The 19,995-nt window shown below is 34.9% G+C and overlaps 2 protein-coding genes across 2 annotated transcripts; both read right to left on the reverse strand.

Annotated features, from left to right (window-relative positions):
- Positions 1 to 9,299: 9,299 nt before the first annotated feature.
- Positions 9,300 to 12,578, reverse strand: LOC133298975 (uncharacterized). Its single transcript, XM_061498358.1, has 5 exons — positions 12,501 to 12,578; positions 12,019 to 12,031; positions 10,846 to 11,214; positions 10,342 to 10,528; positions 9,300 to 9,435 (listed from the first exon to the last, which is right to left on the reverse strand). The coding sequence occupies exons 1-5, from the start codon at positions 12,576 to 12,578 to the stop codon at positions 9,300 to 9,302; spliced, it is 783 nt and encodes a 260-aa protein (XP_061354342.1).
- A 267-nt stretch (positions 12,579 to 12,845) lies between these two features.
- On the reverse strand, positions 12,846 to 13,493 carry LOC133298976 (uncharacterized). The gene has a single exon (XM_061498359.1). The coding sequence runs from the start codon at positions 13,491 to 13,493 to the stop codon at positions 12,846 to 12,848; it is 648 nt and encodes a 215-aa protein (XP_061354343.1).
- Between the last annotated feature and the right edge of the window lie 6,502 nt (positions 13,494 to 19,995).

Consider the following 19,995-nt stretch of genomic DNA (forward strand, 5'->3'; position numbering starts at 1 on the left):
TCTTACAAAGAGATGAAACCTATAATTTTATTTTATTTTCACTTTTTCTCTCTCATAATTTTTTTTTTCATTTAAAATAACATAATTTTACCTTCTTTAAAATGACACATATTTTTCTCATCTAAAATTTAAATTTACTAAAGGTTCTAGACATAGTACAACTTCATGCTAAGGCATTCATGATTGATGAAAAGGGAGGCACCAAAAATTAAAGCATACCACATCGAAATGGATTTAAATTGTGAACATGTTTGAGAGAGAAACCACAGCCGATGGAATATGCTTATGAATGTGCTATTTATCATTGAGAAACAGTTTAAACTTTATAGTCCTTGGAATTTGGGTAATCTATAATAAAGGAATAAATAAATTGTCGACACTACCCCATCTGGTGGCCCAAATTGCTACTTTCAAAGAAATTATATTATCACATGCTAAAAAGGCCTGAATTAAAGGGGGTAGTACAGGTAGTAAGTGACTTCCAAGGAAGGAATTATTAGGCTGAATGGTGTCTGATTCGAGTCCTAAAAAAACAATTTGGACCGGTTACAAAAACTTTCACGCTAAATATTTATGATTTTGTTAAATTTAAAACTTTTGAAGATTATCTCATCATTGCACATATTATAAGATAGCATGCTTTACGTATATTCTTATGAGCATACAATATTTGAGGGTGGTCAAACTATACAATCAACATATATAGTAAATCATTGCTTGAATTAATAGAAGTTTAAAACGAATTTATTAAAATATATTTTGACAATAAGGAGATTGATAAAGAATTTTGCTTTAAAATTAAATCTAGAATTGCAAGGAGTCTGAAATAGCATGATTATACAAAAACTCTTATAAATGAATAATGTTTGAGGATGATACGCCATACAATCAATATCGATCAGCACACAAATAACAAAAAATTTAAAATAGATTGAATAAAATATATTTTAATTATACAGAAATTAATAAATCGGACTCTATTTTAAAATTAAGTCCACATTACATCGAATTCAAGATAGCATAGCTCTACCCAACACAAAGAGCATTATTCACCAACTTCTATCAGTTGAATCTAGCTTTTTAATATCCTCCAAAGGGATAAAATTTCATTTGCTTCGCTATAATTGAGCGATGTACAAATATCTGCAAATCCCAACATGTCATTTATTCAGCATAATTCACCTTTTTACATTATATTGATTAAGCCAAAGCCTTCAGCACTAAGCTTAATGCAATCGATCTCTTTATCTCTTAGCTTTTTCTCTCTTTCCCCTTGGTTACGCTACCAGTGACGGACTCAGGAATTTTTTTTTATATCCGCACATTTAGTGGCGGAGTTCAGGGCAGTGCCCGCGAATTTTTTTTTTTGTAAAAAAAGTTTAAATTAATGCTTGAACTCACTCATAATCTAGTTGTTTTCATAACAAACAATGAAGAAATCATGGGAATAGGTATGTGACGGGGAGTAAAAATAAGTTTTCTCTCTAATCAATTTGAATTGCTACGTTGTCTTAATTATCTCTGTACGTTGCTGCGTTGCTAATTAATATAAGAATAAATATCATTTTTTGTCCCTAACAAAAAATGAGTCCCCACTTTAGTCCATTATAAAAAAAATAGTCACCTGGTCTCTATGAAATTTAAAGTAGACCTATTTTAGTCTTTTTGAAACTAATGTAGGTCTTTTTTAAATTTGTGAGTGATCACGATTTTAATTAAATTAATCCACTTTGAATTTCTTAAAAACCTCCTCGAGACTAATTTTTAGTAAGAGAATGGAGAACATATTTTTTTGTTAAGAACTTAAAATAATATTTATTAACCTCAAAAAAAAAATATTTATTCTTACTATAAATATTAAACTAAGAGATAAATAATAACTTACGTGACTACAAAAAATTAAAATGCAAAATCTTGTGTCCGCATTTGAGGACATGTCACCGAACGTGGGTCGGCGAGTGACGCTACCGACCACTCTTCTCCTATTCACAAAGATTGTAACTACTGCTTCTCTTTGACCTTATGGTAAGGTAATTGTCTACCAAACCAATTAATAATAAAGTTTTTCAGATATAAATAGGTAAGTCGAGATCTTTTTTAATCTTTATCCTTGTCTGCTAGACGCTCGGATTGTGTACGCAGATGTTTTCAAACATTTAAGAACCCGTTTATTTTACCTTTTAAAAAAAATAATTTTTATCTCTTTTTTATTTTAAAAGTTTTTTATAAAAATTAAAGTTATTTATATTTTTATAAAAATATTTAATTTTTGAAAATATTATTTGATTTTTGACTTCAGCTTATTTTAGAAGTTAAAATTTGAGTAAATATCATTTTTGGTCCTCAGAAAATTTCACGAGGCCCGTTTTAGTCCCTAGAAAATAAAAAAGCTCATCGTGATCCCTCAAAAATTCAAAAGGACCCATTTAGTTGAAATCGTGGTCCCTCACAAATTTAAAAAAAACCCATATTAGTCTTCAAAAGGACTAAAATGTGTCCAATTTAAATTTTTCAGGGACCACGATGGGCCTTTTTATTTGCTAGGGACTAAAACAGGCCCCATGAAATTTTCTGAGGACCAAAAATAATATTTACTCTTAAAATTTTTAGCTTTTAAAAAAATTAAGTTTTTAATTTTTGTTGTAACTTATATTTTTTTAAAAAAGAGACATCTAAATGAATTTAAATTAAAAAGTTCTTTTTTTTTTAAAAAAAAAAAAAAAAAAAAACCATCCTAATGGACTCTAATTTAGATCATTTTTAATTTTAAACAGAACTGCGTTCAGTTGAGACTTTTTTTTTTTTTTTTTCCTTCACATCCTACCGCTTTAGGATAGATAGGTAGCTACGCCTGAGAGTGCTACTAACCACTTCAATCATTCAACGGGGATGGTAGTTCTTACCCTTTACTAATTTTCTTTTTACATGTTAATATTGTGTTATATTTATTTTATTTTATATGAGAAAAACAATTTTTTTATACACATAAAAAAAGAGTAGATTCCATCATTTTTTTTTTCTCCTCTTACCGTGAGTCCCACGTATAATTTTATTTTTATAATATGAGATAATTATTTTACTATAACAAAAAAATAATATTTCCCATTAATACTAAAGATAAAGTAAAGAAAAACTAGTAATAATAATAATAATAGCGACTCTCTCATTATTATTATTATTTTTCTTCAAAAAATAGATAAAATCAACCAATTTTTTCCCCTGATGTGACGTATAAAAGTGGATAGAACAAAAAGCCTTCCACACGGAATGAGCAAACACCACATATCTATTTTCTATAATCATATATTGAGTCCCTAACCATAGCTTCTGGCCCAACACCACGACATTTATTATATCAAACAGGTCAGTTTCATAGTGTATATGCATTGAATTGGAGATCAACGGTTCTTTTTTCTTTTTATATTTTTGAATTATTGATACATTGGTTGCTATCATTTTCAGTCAACAGAAGTTCATGATATGCATTAAAGTTTAGGTACAGTCCCTGTGTGAAAGAAAGAAAATCGAAGAAGGCCTAGTGTCGGCAAAAGGGATTTGAGTTACTCATGCAACCAAAAGGTTCTCTCCAAGTGTAAGGCCAAGGCCTCTTGGACACTATTGCGATGTGACAGCATAAAACCTATAATCCACGACACCTGAATTAATCATTCCACTTCATATAGTAAATTTTTTTAACTAAATTATAGAACTACCTTCAAATCTTGAATCAATTACTCAGAGTGATACATTGGCTTTTGTATATCATTTGGAAGAAACTAAGTACAATTTACAAATTTGTTTTGTGATAGCTAGATGACATGTATGTCAAAACAAACCGTGTATATGAAGAATTATTCTGCCTCATTCTCAATTTGTTTCCATTCTCAAATTATTTACCAATTTATCCCTATTCGACCGACAATTACTTGAGTAGGTATATATTGTTTTGTCATGTTCCTCTAGACTTAAGAGAAATCTTTTCATAAATTGTATTTCGTGTATCACGAACAATTGTTTCCTCCACAAAATGATGACCACGAAAGAGAGGCACTGCATCAAGGCTTACACATGCAACATTGCTTTAGGAACAGTGTGTATGGTTACAGATTATAAAATTAAAAATGAGGACTAGAAGCATGTTGTAGCATTGCCCATGTTGTCAAAGACTAAAAAGAAGAACCTCCGTTTTCGATGTGTCTGCAAGAGTAACATGCAAGTTAAGTTACCACAGTAATTTAACACTGGGAACATGATAGATAGCAGAGAAAGTAAATACATGATATGAGACACATTAACTAGATCTCTTTTTTTGAAGAAAGATGTGCAATTAATGAACTTTAAAAATTTTAGCCTGCTATGAAGTTTTGGTATCTGCTTGATATATTCTACACAAAGAAAAATCCTTAGTTTTGAATTTTAGAACACCCAGGCCTCCAGAAAATGTCAAACATTTGAAGTTATCCAACAAAAAGCTTACATTACTTTTTACTTCTTTTCTAAACACGCAATAGTATTTCAAAATGGAAAAATAAAATACCTCTTAAGTAATTAAATTGATATAAAATGGGATGTCGAACAGAAACACTTAAAAATTGACATATGATGCAACCCAATAAACATCAAATAGAATTGAATTAATTAATTAGAGGCAAATATATATATATATATATAGAAAGGTTATACTTACAACCTTTTTTTCTACAACCTCTTACAACCATAGCTTAACACCGTTGATTTCCGTGAATCAACGGTTATCATTTATTGTGAATTAATAATTAATTCCGTTGATTTCCGTGAATCAACGGTTATGATTTTCGCAAATTAAACTCATTAATTAATTATTAATTCACAATAAATGATAACCGTTGATTGACGGAAATCAACGGTGTTAAGATATGGTTGTAAGAGGTTGTAAAAAAAATGTTGTAAGTATAACCTTCCTCATATATATATATATATATATATATATATATATATATATATATATATAGAGAGAGAGACCTTATCCTGATTTTGTGGTTTTAATAAAATCAGCTCAGAAAGAACTACATTGTCTATATTCTGAAAGTATGGCTGCATGTTGTGACTTCGGCAAGTGCACCGATCGTTCAAGTAATAAAGTGTACGAGTACAGAATCGTTTCCACGAGGATCATAGTTTCAATCACTAATTCACTATGTCCTCTTAAGTTTGACAATCAATTATGAATTTGTAACAAGATTTGATTTGAATTCAGAATATTAAAACTAATTAAAACAAGAACAAGAATAAAAAAAAACTTTGGATTATTTGACAAAAAAGAAACGTAGCTAGGGTTTCAACTTCCCCCAATCTCCCTATTATGTTTTGAACTCACTCTTTCAGATTAGTCGCCCTTAATATAAAGCCAATCGATTCTATTTAATTTAATTGGGATTCAATTCCTTGACATCCTAAATCTTTATAATCTTGCAAGAACCCCAGTTCCCCGGTTATTCCTCAAGAAAATAAGCATTACATTCAAGAATCACAACATTGCGTAAAACCTTATATCTATCCCTAGAATCATAAAGAATACGATGAAATTATCATGTACGGATCATACACCAACATTCCTATTGCCATGCATTTACCTAAGATCAATCTACAAGATTCAAGCTCATAGAAATCATTAAGAAAGGATAACTTCATTCAAAATAAAAAGGAAGAATAACATCAAGAATTTATTCAAAACATAAAAGATTAACTGAGTCCCATCTAACCCTAACTACTATAAAAACTTAGCTTAACATAGTAGAATCAAGAATGAAAGAAAACAAGAAATCTCCCCCAAACTCCATGACAGTGTGGTGAATCTTCAAGGTTTCCAATGCAAACTTGATTCTAATCTGTCTCCGACTCTCAAGAACATGAACTATGTGTTTCCTATGCTTCTTCTCTACTTCCTTGATCAGATCTTAATGATTTCTGTCTTATTTTGTCCTTTTATAGTTAAAGAATCTGTGGTCTAAGTGGAAACGTTCAATTGGGCCTAAGTTGGACCGTGATGGGTGCTTAAGCTCTTTGGGTCAGCTGTGCAAATTAGTGTGAGGGCGCTTAAGTGCTGTGATGGGCACTTAAGCTCTCTCTTCGAAGGAAAAATTTTGCTTGGCAATGCGCTTAAGCTCACATTTGGGCGCTTAAGCGCACTCTGGTAGAGACTTTTAGAAACTTGGGTGCTTACGCTCCGAAATGGGAGCTTAAGCCTCCTCTTCAAAATGAGCAACCTTTTCTATTTACACTTGGGTCTTCCATGATCTTCAAGTTCTTGATCTCCAAGTCTTTAAACTTCATATTTTCTCTCATTTAATTTTATTCACCTTCAAAATAAGCAAAAATTTATTATTTAATTCATATTTCAATAGTTCGTGTTTTTATACTAATAAACCCTAATTCTCATGCATTTGACTAGGTATTTCATGTAAATTTAGTCTATAAAACAAGATAAACTAAAAGTTTATCAAACAATTCCCAGATTTGAAGATTGTTGTCCCCAGCAATTAACTAGAATAAACTATGGGAAAGGAGACGGTGATTATGCTCAATGAACTATCAACAGGACACCGATTAGAATCAAGATACTAGAGTATTCAGACTTCATATAAGAAAAATAATAATGATACATCAAACTCAAGCAAGCATTTATTATTCACCAGTTATAAAATCATAACGTGAGTTCTCAAGATAAAGAGTAGTAGAATTCAAACCCACAACACCCCTTCACTAAGATTTTCTTTTATTCACTCACACTCAAGTGTATGAGGGTATGTGTTTTACTAATATGTTACTGAATTAACACTACCATAAGCTTGGTTATATTCTCACTCTCCACTGTCTTGATTACTATACAAAGTTGATCAAAAGGTCTTCATCAAGGTTGTAATGTGGCTTAGGTAAAAAAGAAAGAATTATCTAGGTAAGTGGCTTACAGATCAAAATTCAAATTCAAAGAGGAACTGGTATAATTGTTCAACACATAGTGAACATATTTTCGTATTCAATTTCTCCTCTTTTCTTCTTTCATTTATTTATGTAACATGAATATTTTCCTTCTTTTCTTTTTCTATACAGATACACATTTCAACCATTTTCTTTTCATTTCATTATTCCACCACCTTTTGGCTTTTGCCTTTTTTCACCTTTTCTTTCATATACTAGAATTGGATTATACCAATTTTCCTTTTAATTATGCTCAGCTTCTCATTTAAATTTTAAATTCAATCTAGTTCAGGTGAGGATGTATGTGGAGTGGTTTTTCGCAATAGGATATCAATGAATAAACAGGCCTAGACTCAAAGGGCTAAATATGATTCACAAACAGGGTGTCTATTTGGCTATCTAGCTTTAGAAAAGAAATGCCTATATCATTTCAACAAGTATACCACAAACCATTTCAAGTAAAAAATAAAACAAGCTCTAGAGTAATTCATACAGTGAAGTGCACACCAAAAAATTGATTCTCTATTTAGGCTCAAAAGCTCACGGCTATGGATGTAAGATTTATCTTCTACTCTTTATCTAAATCACTCTTATTATTCCAGTAAATTATTAAACTTACTTAATTGATGCTTATTTATTTGTGAAAACAGAATTTGCATCATTATACTCTTGATTTAATAAAAATCAATCTCATGTATATAATTCATCTATGCATACTTATTAAGCACAATGAAAAACTTAAAATTTCACCAAAATTTATTGATAATGGAGATGGAGATTCAAACTAAAATTTATTGAGAAGATTCTTAAAAAATAAATTAAAATAAAATAAAATAAAAAGATAATTAAGAAAGCTCCATGTATTGTTGGATATTCTTTGTCTAATCATGAATTCCTTCTAACCATGTGAATTTTGTAGTCTGATAGATCGTGTGGTACTTATTCCCAGAGTTAAATATTGTTGTCCTCAGCAAATAATTTAAATCAGAATATAATCGTGCTCTGAAACAGATCACAAATCATAAAACTACTGGTTAGAATGTTAGAATATCCAAAAAAATATCAGAATCAGTCTCAATATAGATCATGTATCATCATGAAAACAAAATCAAAAGAAAATAAATGTAAGGAACAAAAATCCAAGCACTGAGATGATAGTCAATCCTCGTCCATGTCAGTGGTAGGTGCAGTGTTCTCTTCTGTAGCATCCATGATCATCCTGAGTAACATCAGCTCTCTGTGTAGTGTCTGCAGTCGCAACAGTAGCAGTCTGTGTAGAGGCAATAAATGCATCCTCCTCCTCAGAACCAGAATACGATGTGTGGTCTAAAGATGGTGCTACGATGTCACGCTGCTAGAACGGGTCCGCCAGCTTGGCGCACACATACTCCTGAAAAGCTTGCTGGCTGTGCTGGGCATAACCCACTCTGCGCTATATAAAGCCCTGTTGACGCTGCATGTTTATTTGGCGGCTCTCAATAGCCTGAACCGTATCCCATAGAGTCGAAATATCTCGCTGTCTCGTCTGTCGTGCTGGCTCTATTGGTGCATCAATAGGTGGCTGCTCACCTAAGTAATATTTAATGAAGGCAACATCAATGGTGGGGTGAGACCGTACAGGCCTAATCTCTGTAGGTATCTCCACACCTGAATATGCACATAAGTACTGAATGAAAGAGCTATGACCTAAGGCTGCCTTTTGAGATTTGTTGTGAGCTATGTCATATATACTGTCAGCTAAAATCTCAGGCAGTTCTACTGTGTCTCTAGTCATAATAGAGGGAATGAGGATTGTCATCTTCAAAATTACCTCAGCCTGGTGGGAAGTGGGTATAATGTTGCTGACTATAAAATGGTACCATACCTTAGGTATTCCATTAAGTTGGCTAAGGACCAAAAGCTTGGGATGGGTCTGGTCAGCTGTGCGTTTCCATGTCTATCCTGGCATGGAAATAGTATCAAGAATCAGAGCAACCTCCTCAATTGGATCCCAAGTCTCATGCTCCTCTTCCCTTGTAGCTGGTCCATGCTCTATATCCTATAGGGTCTGCTGATACTCACATCTCTGTGTGGGCGCATAGAAGGTAGTCTTGAGAAGTCCTTGTATAGATGCGGAGTCATAGGCAATTACTTTGCCTCTAACTTGGCTTATGTACTCTCGATGTGCTCCCTGCTCTAAGGTGTATGCATTTACATAGAATTCACTGCAAATGGCATCTGAGCTATCAGTGAATAGTAGACCAAATTCTTCCATCTCTGCTTGATTAAGTTATTGTAAAATTTTGGGTATTTTTCTTCCTCCAGCAAGAATTTTCTCTCTCACATTATAGGTTTTGTGGCTATCATCTTCCTGAATCTCTCTTCATATGCAGCTGTCCTAAACTTGTGGGAATCAAAATTTGAGAAGCTAGATGTTTCCCTTGCAACTGTGGCTCCTCTAGTTCTTTTCCTGACACTTTTGTCCTTTGGTGCCATTTCCTGAAATGTAGAGAACTTCCAAGTTAGTGTAATTTACACAAAACAATTTCCAGATTTATTTTTAGATATATTCTGAAGTAATAAATAGGTATGGATATATCCACAAACTATGGAATACAGATGTAGTGTAACAGATATGAATATTACAGATATCACTTCTCATGTTATAATACTCACAACAATCAACAGTTGTGATATGGGTATAACCATCAGTGGTTAGCCCTTTTTATTCCCAATAGCTTAGCTTAGCATAAAAAAAGAGTGAATTCAGTAATTGCAACACAGAATCCTGGACTTTAGTGATTGTGTAATCAAAAAAAATATATTAGAATACGCACAACTTGATGAAGATTGTGTAATCGAATTGATGCTCTTCACATTGGAGCGCGCTTAAGCGCTCTTCTGGGCGCTTAAGCGCGCTCAAGCAAAGAGGAATGTTCAAAATTTTTTTCTTTTGCGCGCTTAAGCTCCCATTTGGGTGCTTAAGTGCGCTCTTCGAATGGAATATTTACGTTTTATAGCGTGCTTAAGCTCCCATTTGGGGGCTTAAGCGTGCATTGGCAGAGATAAATTCCCTTTTTCAATCAATTGGGGGCTTAAGCGCCCTATACTTGTAAAAAAAATTCTTATTTTCTCTGCATGCTTTATTTAAAAATTTATTCCTCACACCTATTATCATAATTGAATGCTAAACCCAAAATTTCTTAAAGTATGTATTATGCGCAAAAACTTTAGATATTGAACTAGACGTACATGTGCGCTTTAAATTGATTATCAATCTCAGTGCTTATATTTTATATTTTATTTGACTAAAAATAAAAATAACTGAAAGTAACATAATGAAGAACTATAAATTGTTGGTTTGCCTCCCATAAGCAATTGTTTTACGTCACGAGCCTGACGTACCTCTTCTGAGTTTTAACAAGGGCAACGATAGCTGTTCCTCTATCAATTTCTCCTCCAAGGTATGGTTTCAATCGTTGTTTGTTAACTTTAAAGCTTATGTCAGAATCAATTGGGCTAATTTCTATTGTTCCATAAGGACGCATCTCGTTCACCACAAGTAGTCCTGACCATTTAGATTTGAGCTTTTCTGGAAAAAGTTTCAACCAGGAATTATATAACAGAACTTGTTACCCTACCTTGAAGTCTCTGGCCAATATTTTTCTGTCATGCCACTTCTTGATTTTCTCATTGTAGAGACTTGCGCCTTCATATGAGGATAATCTGAATTTGTCTAGTTCATCTAACTATAGGAGCCTCTTCTCACTGGTTGCTTTCATATCAAAATTCAAATATTTTACAGCCCATAAAACCTTGTGTTCCATCTCCAGTGGTAAATGACAAGCTTTCCCAAATAGCATCTGAAATGGTGACATGCCAATTGGTGTCTTGAAGGTTGTACGGTACCCCACAGGGCACCATTAAGCTTGCTAGCCCAGTCTTTCTGAGCATTTCCCACTGTTTTCTCAAGAATGCGCTTCAATTCTCGTTTTGATATTTCCACTTGCCCACTAATTTGAGGATGATACGGTGTGGCAATACGGTGTCTAACTCCATACTTAGCAAGCACATACTCAACTTGTTTATTACAGAAATGCGTACCTTTGTTGCTGAGCATTGCTCTCGGTACTTCATACCTCACAAAAATGTTCTTCTTAATGAAGGATATTATAAATCGAGCATCGTTGGTTGGCAAAGCAGATGCCTCTACCCACTTAGATACGTAATCCACTGCCACCAAGATATATTTGTTTCCATATGAGGTGGGGAATGGGCCTATGAAATCAATTCCCCAGACATCAAAGATCTATACTTCAAGAATATTGTTTAGAGGCATCTCGTGTCTCTTGGAAATGTTCCCCGTCCTTTGACAACAATCACACGACTCCACGAATTGTCTTGCATCTTTGTACAATGTAGGCCAATAAAATTCACTCATTAGCACTTTTGTAGTTGTTCTTTCTCCAACAAAATGTCCTCCATAATCCAAACCATGACAATGCCATAAGACATCCTATATCTCTTGCTCGAGAATGCTCCTTCTAATAACTCCATCTGAGCATTTGTAAAAGAGAAAGGGTTCATCCCACAAGTACCTCTTCACTTCATGTAAAAACTTTTTTCGTTGCTGCCACGAAAATTCTTTAGAAATTGTTCCAGCTCCCTTAAAATTTGCAAAATTCGCAAACCATGGTTGAGTGCCAATTACAAGAGCTTGCTCCTTCTGAAACCATGGTAACATCTTGGCTGACATGACTTGCTCATCCGGGAAATCGTCTCTAATTACCAACTCCAGACCATCTTGAAGTTCCTTCTCTTGAATTCTAGTCAGATGATCCGCTACGAGGTTCTCCACTCCTTTCTTATCTCTGATCTCAAGTGTTGCGACTCGGCAAGTGCACCAGTCGTTAAGTAATAAAAGTGTACCGGAGTACGAGATCGTTCCCATGAGGAAGTTTCTTTTTAAATGCTATCTTTGCTCTATCTACCTAAATTCTTTTTTCAAAAAATTTATGTCCTAAAACTATGCCATCTATTACTATAAAGTGGCATTTTTCCCAGTTAAGTGTACTAGCTTACTTTTCTCGCATCTCTGTAAAACATAAGCTAGATTAGTTAAGCAGATATCAAAAGACGAACCAAAAACCGAAAAATCATCCATAAAACTTTCAATGAATTTCTCAATCATATCAGAAAAATAAACAATATACACCTCTTAAAAATTGTGGATGCATTGCACAACCCGCATGACATCCGTTTGTATGCAAATACACCATAAGGGCAGGTGAAGGCCATCTTTTCTTGATCTCCTGGAGCAACTGCTATCTGATTATATCCGGAATTGCCGTCTAGGAAACAATAATATGCTTGCCCCGCTAGTCTCTCTAACATCTGATCTAAGAATGGTAGAGGAAAGTGATCTTTTCTCGTAGCGGTGTTGAGTCTCCTGTAGTCGACGCACATCCTCCAGCCGGTGAGTTCTTGTGGGAATCAATTCATTATTTTTCATTAAGCACAAATGTAGTCCCACCTTTCTTTGGAACTGTTTGCACTGGACTCACCCATGCACTATCAGAAATTGGATAGATCATGCCAGTATCTAAGAGTTTCATGACTTCTTTCCTTACAACCTCTTTCATGGTTGAGTTAAGTCTTCTCTGTGGTTGCCTGACTGATTTCACATAATTCTCCATTAATATTTTATATGTGCAAAAAGATGGGTTTATTCCTTTCAAATCTAAAATAGACCATCCAATGGCAATTTAGTGCTCTTTCAAAACTTTCAACAATTTTTCTTCTTCAATGGTTGTCAAATTTACATTGGTGATGACTGGATAAGTATTTCTCACACCAAGAAATGCATACTTCAAGGTAGGGGGCAGTTCCTTCAATTCAACTTTAGGTGCTCATTTAGTAACATCGTCCAATGGAAGTTCCTTCAATGGTTGTTCTTCGCCTATTACTTCGGTGACATCTTGTAATAGCTTTTCTTCTATTGACTCCAATTCCATCAATGGGTAGAGTGCTTGCTCAACTATTTCTAGTACAACATCTTGAATAACATCAATCTTGAAGCAATCTCCTCCATCAACTGGATGTTTCATAGGCTCAAGATCATCAATAGTAATTGTTTCTTCGTTTACTCGAAACATCAGTTTACCTTGCTCGACATCTACCATAGCTTTTGCAGTGGCTAAGAATGGTCTTCCCAGGAGCAAGGGAATTTCAGCATCTTCTTCCATATCTAATATAACATAGTTCACAGGGAAGATAAATTTATCTATCTTGACCAAAACGTCTTCAATTACCCCATCTGGCCTTCTGATAGATCTGTCAGCTAACTGTAAAGAGACTATGGTTGGCTTTAATTCGTGAATTCGCAAAGCCTTGCAAATGGAAAGTGGCATTAAATTAATACTAGCTCCCAAATCACACAATGCTTTCCTGACACCAATATTTCCAATCTCTATAGGAATGATAGAGCTTCCTATATCTTTAAGCTTCAGAGGAAACTTTTTCTGAATAATTGTACTGCACTCTTCCGTTAAATTCATATAAAACATCATGATAAAACTTATCAAATTATATTTCCTGGTCCCTATGGGCAAATCAAAAAAATATAATTTAATACTTTATCTTAATTAATCATACAAAATAATAGAAATTCATGTGGGACGATATCTATTATATTATATATGACTCATTACAATTAATATCATCTACCTTACGTGATCTAGAGGCTTTTAATATATAATTTAAATAATTAAAGTTATTATGCCTAAGCTTTAATTAATTAAATTATATAGATTACCAAAAAAATTAATTAAATTATATAAATCACTAAATATTCTTTATTATATTATTGTAATTAACCATAAGCAATAATATTAAATAATAAAATATTCCCATTAATAACCTTAATATTGTATGTATAGAGTGACATGAATTAATTCATGTAAAATTAATAATAACTCATATAAAAATTATATCATGAAGTTATTATTAGTTCAATTGGCAAAATATTAGGATTCAATTCTGATCTCATGCAACTTTTTGATTTCTTTAGTTGCCAACAAAAATGCTTTTCACAAACAAGTTTAGCTACACTGTCATCTTCAACCTTCACCCGTGTCGCTCCGACCTGGTATAAAAACCAACGATTTTCAGTCATAAAAGTTCATAATTTTCCCCAAAAATACTAGAAATCTTTACTCCATATAATTTTCAACTCTAGTTTCATTTTTAAGGCACTCAAACCTTGATTTATAATTCAAATGAGCACTGAGATATAAGCACTTTGAAGTAAGTCAAGTAACAGCAAAATAAAAGGACTAAAACTGAAACATATAACATGATATTGATATAACATTAAAACAGACTAACACTCTGAGATACCAGTTAACAAAAGCTTTTCTGCACTCCTTCACATAAACTACATCGTTGAAAATGCATATAAAATGCAAATAATATACAAAACTAAGACTTCAACAACAAAACAACTTGTTTGATTTTAAAAACAAAAAACAACCCCAACAAACCACTCTATTAACTTCATAAGATTAACATCACATGAATTTACTTAAAAAAAAAAACACACACACACACACGTAAAAACGAAACCATTAATTCTGATACATAATCAAAATCACAAAGCCTCATAGAACCTAAAGCCTTAACTCCAAATCCACCTCTTCGTATGCTCCAACTTCAAGGTCAACGAACAGTGGTTGGTATGGCACATCTTGCTGCCCAACTAGATCAAGAGTAGGTAATGGTGGATATAAGTGGAAGGATCCATGAACCCAATGCCTTAAGGTTTTGGGTTGAAAGGTGGTGTCGGACCTACTTGGTGTACTTGGAGTAGCTTAGCTCATTGGTGGTGGTCCCCCGCCACGGGCTTCCCTGGACCCGCCTGACAGTGGTTTTAGAGCCGGGTTAGGCTCGAGCTAGCTTGGCAATTGGCTAGGAGGCGAGTTGAGTACTTTGCGCTTGGGGTACTCAGTTGAGGGGAAGCATATCAATGTTAGGTTTCACACTTGAGGGGGAGATTGTTGAGATATTCAAGTGTGATGAGTCCCACATTGGTTGGTAATGGGCTAAGTGAAGAGTATATAAGTGGAAGGACCCATGAACCCAATGCCTTAAGGTTTTGGGTTGAGAGGTGGTGTCAGACCCACTTGGTGTACTTGGAGTAGCTTAGCTCATTGGTGGTGGTCCCCCGCCACGGACTTCCCCGGACCCGCCTTACAGTGGAGGCACTTCCACAAAATTGCTTCCTTGGCTGGCTGCTTTGGTGGAATAAAAGAGCGTTGCTCTATATGGTGCTCTCTGAATCCATAGATCTTCGTGCACTGAGAATATGTTGGAGAATATCATTCGCGAAACTTCGGGAAAAACGTGGCAATGAAGGTTATTGGGAAGGAGAAAGTGATCAAGGTTGGGATGATGGAGCCAGATCAAGAGGGAGATCTCCAACATGAAGTTGGTGAAAACTAAACCATTAATTCTCATAGTAGACACTTTGAGAATGAATTCTAATCATGTACTAATAAAGTACAAGACATATGACATGAACAATAGCCATTCGACGTATTTCTCTCCATATAAACAATGTTGATGTAAGAATGAAAGATAAACATTTTAATTCAACCCTACTATTTACTTTATTATTTGCTTATGTCCTAATCAATTCTCACTTGAGGAAAATTTACTATATCCACCATAACTACCATCATGTACAATTTTCGGATCCTCCTATCAACTCACAAGAACCGACAAAAGTTGCACTACATATCTTTAGAGGAAAAAAACACATGGAATTGTACAAAAGATAAATAGGTTTACTTTGGTACTCTAGAAAAAATACTTATAAAAATTACAGACATTAATAAAAGATATAGATTGTCTAATTTATCTAGCATGTCAACTCTTGGAATAGCTATTGCATGGATAAAAGCAGGATTGAGATACTGGCTAGCAATGTTACTACTCATATAAAATATACCTGCAGTGAAGAGAGGACAACAATAATGACTTGAGTAGTTTTTCATTTCGTTCTTTTGAATATTATTTTTCCAACATTTTATCTTTATTATATATTACTCTTATAACTTTTAAGTGTATGTATGCATGTACAAGTAAAGAAAAGAAAAAGCCATCATCTAAAATTCAACTATGAAAACAAAATTAGCAAAAAGATCATTAATGTACATTGCGTTATATATATATATATATATATATATATATATATTTTTGGATGTTACAAGGAAAAGAAAAAACAGAAAATGAAAAGCAAAAAGAAAGACTAGGTCCTGATTAATCTAGGAGTAGAAACTCCCATCAGATCCCTATACAACAAGCTCCAGCAAAGAGTAGGGGGATGATCGAAGAGTTTGGTTTCCCAATCATAATAGGAAGTGTGGCAAGCCAACCAATCAGCAACTTCATTACCTTCTCTGCGGACATGGGATACTTTAATAGTCAAGTTCCTGCTGATGAGTAGACGAATTTTATTTGCTAAAGTGAAATTAGGGTGATTAGGTTGGCCTTCAGTGTTTACCAGATTTATTGCTGATATGGAGTCGACCTCTAGCCAAACCAGACGAAAGTTCCTATGCCAAGCAAGTTCCAGGCCCACCAACATACCCCAAAGCTCAACCATTAGGGTTGTACCACTGCCCAGGAATTTATTGAAACCCAGAATCCAATTCCCATCCTCACCTCTTAAAACCCCCCCACAAGACATCTTTCCATCCACAAGAGAACAAGCTCCATCCGAATTTAGCTTTACCCAGCCTATATCAGGGAAGCTCCAAGAAATGAGAACTTCCTTTCGAGGTGCCGGTAATAAGCCAGTAACCTGCAGAGAGTGATTAGCCTGCATAAAACCATCGAGTGAAGCCGTAGCCTTGAAAACCAGATTGGAGGGAGATAAACTGGTGCCATTAAAAACCAGGTTATTTCGTTCCTTCCAAAGAAACCAGTAGACAGAACCAAAAAGGGAGCTCCAATCTGCATGAAGAGCGTGACTGGTGTGGTTGTCCAGGTTCAAGGTGAGCCAAGGAAAAAGATCCTGTGAAAAGAAAGCACCCCTAGATTGAGGGCTTAGCAGGATATTCCAGACTAGTCTAGCAAAAGGGCAGTTCCTGAAGATGTGGAGAGAGTCCTCGACAGGGAAACTGCACCTCAAGCAGTGGGCTTCGCTGGCCATGTGCCTAATTACTCTCTGATCGTTGGTGAGAAGCTTGTCCTGCAGGAGAAGCCAAAGGAAAGTCGAGACGCGATGAGGACCTCTCCAATTCTTTAGAGAGCCAAAAGAGGGTGAATTCTGTCTAGAATCAAAGTCACATAGGAGGTTGTAAGCTGATTTAATAGAAAAAAGACCATTATTTGAGAGATCCCAAATGACACGGTCATCACCGTCCAAAGGGGTTGGGGGAATAAGAGCTGCTATACGGTCACAAATAAAGCTGGGAAGAAGATCCGATAACAGATCTCAATTCCAATGTCCATCAGGAGACAAATGATGGGCAACAGAAAGGCTCAAAGATTCAACGGGAAGGTCGCTTAAAGCCCAAGAGTGTAAAGGGCCAACAACTTTGATCCAGAAATCTTTCCAAAACTTAGTAGCATTCCCATTGCCAACCATGATCCTTGAACCACCAGTAGTAAAATTTCAATAGCTCTAAATCCCTTTCCATAGGTTAGAACGAACTTTTGTCCTGGAAATAGACGGAAGCAAATCATCACCCACCTTATACTTGCCTCTAAAGACTTTAGCCCATAGAGTATCCTTCTTGGTCAGAATGTCGTGGCCAATCTTCATAATCATGGCATTATTAAAAGCATGGAGCTTCTTAATACCGAGTCCTCTTTTTTCCTTGGGGGAGCATATACCATCCCAGCTTAGGAGGTGGACCTTTCGTTTAGTTGCAGTGGAACCCCAAATAAAATTTTGCATGGCCTTCTCAATATCTGCACAAATGGAGAGAGGAAGTAGGCTAGATTGCATTGCGTAGGATGGAAGAGCAGTAAGAACAACGTTTGTTAGTGTAACTCTACCAGCTAGGGACAAGGAGGCTTGGTTCCAGGCACCCAGTCTGGAGTTAACCCTATCAATCACATGAACAAAATTCTGCCTGCTAACTCTTTTATGGTTCAAACGGACACCAATATATTTACCAATATCAGAGGTTAATTTGAACCCAAGACAGTCGCTCAGCTCTTGTTCCCTAGCACCACACACATTATTTGAGAAGCAAACTCTTGTCTTGTCCTTACTAACATTCTGGTCAGAGGACTCACAGAAGGTCTTGAGAACTTGATTGATAACATGGGCTTGATCCAGAGACGTTTAAGCAAAAAGCACTATGTCATCCGCAAAGAAAAGGTGTGAGAGGTCAGGGCCATTTTTGTTGAGCTGAATAGGTTTCCAAGCCTTCACTTGTATAGCAACCTGGATCAGATGAGAAAGTCTCTCCATACAGAGAATAAAAATAAAGGGAGAAATAAGGTCACCCTTCCTCAAGCCACATGTAGGTTTAAAGTCTCTTGTTTTCCTACCATTCCACAGGATATTGAAGGATGTAGTAGAAATGCACATTATAATCAAGTGGACAACGTTACCTAGAAATCAGCCTCCATAAGGGTGTCTTGAATGAAAGACCAGCTTAGTCTATCGAAAGCTTTTTCAAGGTCTATCTTCATAGCCATCCACTCTTTTGACCCTTTTTTGATATTCATGGAATGGATCACTTCTTGAGCCACGACAATATTATCCGAGCAATTACGACCAAGAACGAAACTGCTTTGTGTAGGGGAAATAAGAGTTGGCATAATTTCCTTCAGTCTCTGACACGAGCTGTCGAACTCGCGCAAATTAAAAATTATTTTCTAATTAGGGTTCAGAAAATTTGTAGTAAAGTGAAAACCCTAAATCGTCTCTCAAGGAAATTGTTTTGGTAAAAATCGCTTATGATGACAGAAAATTGAAAGGGGGTTTTGGATTTTGATTGAATAATTAAAAATGCAGAATATAAATTTGGAATAAAAATTCGTAATTAAAAATTAACCAACCTAAGGTTAGGGTTCCATGGACGTCTTTCCTCGGATAAAAAGATATTAGAATCGTGATTGATCGTCGATCGAATCAGAATCCTTATTTCCAATTGACAACCCTCTCTAAGCGATCGCTTAGCATTTGATCAAATACGGTGCTTCTACTCATACAATCGCAGAGCATCAGCCCGTTTGATTTAAGGTCATAGGGTCAATCAATCTAACCATCAAATCTGATGATTAATCCCTTTCCATAATCGCAATCGCGAATCTCACATTGAATATCCACGATCGCACGATATCAATCTGAGTTGGGAAGGGAAACGAAACTGATTTAAAATAAAGCGCAGACCCTCAAGACTAATCCATGGAATCCGTTACCCTTTGGTTGATTAAAAGGTTCTTAGCCTCGCATGGCTAAGGTAAACATGATTAAAATAAAATAAAAAGAAGAAGAAGAAAAATATGAAGAACGCGAAGAACGCTTCAGAGAAAATACTTTGATATTCAATTTCGAAAAATACAGAATGATTAAAAGTTTCCTACTCTGCCGTCATATACCCCTATCCAAATCGGGTTAGGGCTCAGTTCTGATCGGCCCATCTATCTATAATACGAAATAAAATAAATAAAATAAAATAAAACTAAAACACTGCCACTTAAGTAATTGGGTTTTAATTTAAATTACATGTCCAATAATCAAATAAAACTTCAGGAAAACGCGTCCAACTTCGCGTCCGAAATATACCAGCTTCCAGTCCGAATTGAACTTTGAGCTCTTCATAAGAATTGTAGCTCTCTGTGTTATCTGAAAAACACAAGAAGAACGGAGTTAATCCGAACACTATGCACCAAGATATGGCTAAAATACAAAAGTAACGTAAAGTTGAAAAATTCTGACGAAAATAAATTAAACCCAATAAAAATCTAGAATTGTGATTTGACCCAAAAGACCTTTATTTAATTCAAATAAATCACAAAAATACCAACCAAGAGTAA

Source organism: Gastrolobium bilobum, unplaced genomic scaffold (genome assembly GCF_033153095.1).
Source record: "Gastrolobium bilobum isolate Gb01-03AN ecotype WA unplaced genomic scaffold, APGP_CSIRO_Gbil_v1 utg27635, whole genome shotgun sequence".
Taxonomy (NCBI): domain Eukaryota; kingdom Viridiplantae; phylum Streptophyta; class Magnoliopsida; order Fabales; family Fabaceae; genus Gastrolobium; species Gastrolobium bilobum.